Source organism: Cibotium barometz, chromosome 4, assembly GCF_041138505.1.
Source record: "Cibotium barometz isolate CiBa-2024 chromosome 4, ASM4113850v1, whole genome shotgun sequence".
In the NCBI taxonomy this organism is placed as follows: Eukaryota; Viridiplantae; Streptophyta; class Polypodiopsida; order Cyatheales; family Cibotiaceae; genus Cibotium; species Cibotium barometz.
The window spans coordinates 5,678,845-5,684,094 of record NC_141049.1 but is presented as its reverse complement, the minus strand read 5'-3'; the positions used below and the strand labels follow the sequence as shown (position 1 = coordinate 5,684,094).

The following is a 5,250-nucleotide window of genomic DNA, read 5'->3' as shown; positions in this document are numbered from 1 at the left end:
CGCAACATAACACGCTGTAAGGAAAGCAGCCAGCGAGAGCACTTTCTTCAGTTGTTAGAAGGCGAAAAGGCTGAAGCTTATACAGAGGAGTATAGTAGAATAGACAGGTAACTCTAACTCAAGGTTTGAAGTTAGAAGCGAGCGTCGTACAACGTGGCAGGGCATTGCTTTGGGTTGAGGGTGACGTGGCGTCGGTGCCAAAAAGCGGCAGAGCCTGAGAGCTCAGAAAGTACGGGGCCATTCCGACAATCACATGCTGATGAGAGGAGAGGAGGGGATTCAGGGGAAGTCCTGGACTGAACCGTGACAAGAGAGCACCGTAGGCGTAGGCTTAGGCGTAGGTGATCTTCCAGCGGTGGTGGTGGACCGTGGTCCGTGAAGTGGTGGTGGGTGGATGCGTGGGTGAGGAAGTCAGCCGCCGCCGATCAATCAGTAGGCGCACTACTAGTGCGCGGCCAGCCTGGCGCGCTTCCGCCCACCTTTAAAACGCAGCTTTTACCCCGTCCGGCTTTAACTCCGTCATTCCACACCTCTTGTCTTTCCCGGCACCTTCTCCAGCCACACAAACGAACGAGGCTGCTCGGCCAAATAAGCTTGTTGATGCTCCTCTGAGCACTCTCTTGAAACATGGCCAAATAGCTGCAAATTTGGGCCACACTCTGATTGTAGTCGGCGCTGTCGCCGGACTGCCTGCAATATGGCACGTTCCATGTCAATTACACCCCTAGTTCCCATTTTGGCTTTGCTAGTTGTCTTGGCCACGTCCCCCCTCCTCCATCCAGTTCACGCAGGGGATGCCTTCAAATTCATCACTTGGAACGTCACCTACCGCAGCCTTGCCATCCTTGGCAGTATACCGAAGCAGGTAGCTGGTGATTAGTTATCTCGGCAAATTGTTGCATCTACCGATCAATATTTCTCGGTACAGCTCAGGATATGCGTAGATATTCTAATGGAAACGCTAATTGCTCTCCCCCTTGAACCTGCAGGTAATTACCATCAACGGCCAATTTCCCGGCCCTGAAATTGATGCAGTCACAAACGACAATCTGGTGATCAACGTCTACAACAGTCTAGACGAGCCCTTGTTAATAACATGGTGAGATTTCAACCCGCTACGGTTGCATGCATGTATGCGCCGCCTTAACTATCTTCTTCTTTGAGGTCTGGTTTAGCAAACGTAAAAGCCTTCCGAACAATGCAGGAATGGACTCTGGCAGAGGCGAACGTCCTGGCAAGACGGTGTGAGCGGCACAAATTGCCCCATTCCTCCGAGACGCAACTTCACTTACAACTTTCAAGTGAAGGACCAGATCGGCTCCTATTTCTACTTCCCAAGCACGGAACTACACAAAGCTGCCGGTGGCTATGGTGGTTTCAAAGTAGATAACCGTATTATCATTCCTCTTCCTTACCATTCGCCTGACGGTGAATTGTTCGTCTTAATCGGGGATTGGTACAATGCTAATCACACGGTAATTCCCCCAAACCATTACGGAACCGAGGGCGGGCTTGACGTTGATTCTTATAGTGAATAGCGCTTGTTCTGCTGTTCTTCACGCTTTTAATCGTGTGATTTACAGACCCTTCGTGCCAAATTGAACGCTGGGGGTAAGCTAGGCTCGCCAGATGGAGTCCTCATCAATGGCAGGGGTCCATTCGGCACAACCGTAACGCTTCAGCCCGGTTCATCTCCCTCCCCCCCACCAATCTGCGTGCATGTCAATTAGAACATCAAGCACATTAATTACCAATGTTGTTTACTACCGCGGCCACCAACCATCCGCATTACGTTTTAACACCTCATGTTATACGTCCAGGAAAGACGTATCGGTTGAGGATCTCGAATGTAGGCATCTCTACTTCCTTGAATTTCCGGATACAAGGCCACAAGATGCTCATGGTGGAGACAGAGGGCTCTCACACTGTACAAAATCTCTATGAAAACCTCGACATTCATGTAGGCCAATCGTACTCGGTGCTTGTTACTACAAATCAAGCCCCCGGTGACTACTACATGGTGGCCAGCACAAGGTTTACAAACCCGGTCTTGAACGGGATTGGCGTTGTACATTATGTGAACTCCAAATTCAAAGTTTCCGGCCCTCTTCCTGGAGGACCAACTATTCAAATTGATTATTCCTTAAATCAGGCCAGGACAATAAGGTAAACACGATGAAATATATCTCAATTAGAAGAAACCATCATTAATGAATTCAAAATCTGCTGATGGTAATCCACTTAATTAGTCAGTATATATGCCAATATTATAATTCTTTTTTTCAGGTGGAATTTGACTGCAAATGCAGCTCGTCCCAACCCACAAGGGTCATTCCACTACGGAATGATAAATGTAAGCAGAACAATTCTGATGTACGGCTCCGGAGCGTTCATCAATAATAAGCAGCGCTATGCGGTGAACGGCATTTCGTATCTCGAACCGCACACTCCCTTGAAGCTCGCCGACTACTTCAAGATTCAGGGTGTTTTCTCGCTTGGCTCCATCCCGGACGGACCGAGCGGAAGCTCGGCAAGAGTGGGCGCTGGCGTCCTCTCCGCTGACTACCGAGCGTTCCTGGAGGTGGTTTTGCAAAACAACGAGAACGTGGTTAATAGCTGGCACATAGATGGCTACTCTTTCTTCGTTGTCGGGTACAAATTGATACACCTTGGCACGGTTATGGAAAGCTTGATTGATATTGAAGACTTACGTTTTGTTTACATGGTAATAATTTCAGAATGGATGGGGGGGTTTGGACGCCCAACAATAGACGTCAATACAACTTATTCGACGCGATCTCCAGATCTACTACTCAGGTATTATAATTTATAATGCCCTGCTTGAATACACGACAGAATTGTTTTATTACAAGGTGGTCACATTTTAGGCCGAGGGCCGTCGACATAGTTTGCATAGCGTTACGTTAGGATTTGTAACGATCACATGCTGATTATTAATGTAATCAATTAATATATATTGATACCCATTTATTTTGATTGGCGGCATGGCCGCAGGTATACCCTTATTCCTGGACGGCAATTTTGTTGGAGCTGGACAATGTGGGCATGTGGAATGTGAGGTCCCAGCTATGGGAAAGGCAGTATCTGGGGCAACAGTTCTACATGCGCGTTTTCAATCCAGAAATTTCCTTCAGAAATGAAGCTCCCATACCCACCAATGTGCTGCTGTGTGGTCAAGCCGCCAGGCGCCGCCACCGCCGCTAGGGTTTTTGTTTTTCGGGTTCTGTCACTAAATGTGGATCAGAGTGATCCGTCACCGGAGTCCGGTAAAATTAAATATTGCTTTTCTTGACTAGCTAGTGGGGCGCACAGTAGTACTGATTCCCGCGTGCGCGTGTTGGCAAATAAAATTATTCTAATCTCAAGCTCATGAGTCTTGATGTTCAAGGGCGTACCCTCGAGGAAGCCGGACTGAACTAAAGGAGAGCGTTGTAACTTGTTAAGTGTGTGTAAGAGAGAGAGAGAGAGAGAGAGAGAGAGAGAGAGAGGCGGCTTCACAAATGTCCCCAAAAGGACGCAAGGACCTCAAGTTGGCCATGGTATGGATGTGACTATCATCATGTGACCACCGTCCTCCAAATCAGAAGCCTCCGATGAACACATGACAAATGTTACGTTGGAGGTGACTGCTGGTGTTTTCATGCCGGCCGAGAAGGTTTTGAAAACGCCGGAATGTTCTGGTGGGCCTAGACTCTCTTGTGAGAGCGTGTCAATTGAAGACACGGCGGGAGAGAACAGTGGTGGGACGTGAGTGTACGTAATTATTTTTGGATGAAACTTACAAAGGTAGAGTATATCAAGAGGAAATATAATATTCATATTCATATTCATATTCATATTCAGGCTGAGTCTGAATTAATTAATTAGTTCAGCCTATATTCCGCCTAAGCTAAGGTTTAATTAGTTCAGCCTATATTCCGCCTAAGCTAAGGTTATACTTTAGCTAAGGTCTCTCTCTTCCACCAGGCGACGACACTCTTCACAAGGGATCAAGCGGTATCTCTCTCGTGCAAGCGTGCAAGCGACGTCTCTCTTTGTAGCCATCATTGGTTTACACAAATAAATGGGGAAAAAAATCTCTGATATTCGCCAACTATCTCATATCTCTCTCTCTCCGTAGGCAGCTGCCTCTCACTGGTTTACACAAATAAACGAAAAAAAAGGATCTCCCATATCTCTCTCTCTCTCTCTCTCTCTCTCTGTGGAGGCATTAAGTCGTCTCTCTTTGATACATACCTCGGCATCAAGTTGTCTCTCTCTTCTTTACACAAATAAATGAAAAAAAACGCATCTCATCTCTCTCTCTCTCTCTCTCTCTCTCTCTCTCCGCAACAAGCATCAAGTCGTCTCTCTCTCTCTCTCTCTCTCTCTCTCTCTCTCTTCGAGGCGGTTCGGGAGCATTTGCTTTTTTTTTTTTTCTCTCTCTCTCTCCAGTGAACTCTCTACACCTCAAGGCCCGCCTCCCCGAAGGTCCCAAACTTTTTTTTTTTCATTAATTAGTTTGGTGAATAGAGATAACCTTAGGGAATGAGAAGATGTGTCAAATTTACGTTAGGAAATTTTTTTAATAAAAAATCTTTATTCTTTCTCTCCCTCCTTCCCTCCTTCCTACCTTATTTATAAAATCCCAAACAACCTTTAGAAAAATCTCAAACAGTCTCCGTTGGCCCCACACTAACCTTTTGAATAAAAATGTGCACCTTTGAACATTCCCTTCTACTAAGGGTTCAATCGTTTCCTCCAACTAATTAATACAAAAAACTATTTGGGACCCATATTGTGACTTCAGTTTGAGAGAGTTGGATGTACTAGGACTCTATGCATAAAGCTTTATCCATAAATACCTCTTGTATATACAACTCTATGCAAGAGCACTTTATGGATAAAGCTTTATGCACAGAGCTCTTATATAGAGATTTTTGCATAATGCTTATGCATAAGCTCATGCATGGAGAGCTTATGCATAAACCTTAGGCATAAAGAGCTTATGCATAAGAGGGATAATTCAAGAACCCAAATGCATGTCAAGGGTGCCATATGCATGCAATAAGGGATAGGAGAAAACTCTTGTTTACTTGTCCAAATCCTTCAAATAAGAAGAAAACAAATGTTGAAACAAGAACTTAAGAGCTCTACGTAAAAAGAGCTTGAGAGATTTATGCATAACGGGCTTAAAAGCTCCTTGCACCCACGAGGAACCCCAGAGCAGAAGAGAGAACCTACAATGCA

The 5,250-nt window shown here is 45.7% G+C and overlaps 1 protein-coding gene across 1 annotated transcript; it reads left to right on the top strand.

Annotated features, from left to right (window-relative positions):
* The first annotated feature begins 434 nt into the window (after window positions 1-434).
* On the top strand, window positions 435-3,404 carry LOC147638826 (L-ascorbate oxidase homolog). The gene is made up of 8 exons (XM_086784873.1): window positions 435-865; window positions 990-1,099; window positions 1,205-1,475; window positions 1,584-1,686; window positions 1,821-2,166; window positions 2,287-2,652; window positions 2,739-2,817; window positions 3,016-3,404. The coding sequence occupies exons 1-8, from the start codon at window positions 698-700 to the stop codon at window positions 3,223-3,225; spliced, it is 1,653 nt and encodes a 550-aa protein (XP_086640999.1). The 5' UTR covers window positions 435-697; the 3' UTR covers window positions 3,226-3,404.
* Window positions 3,405-5,250: the final 1,846 nt, after the last annotated feature.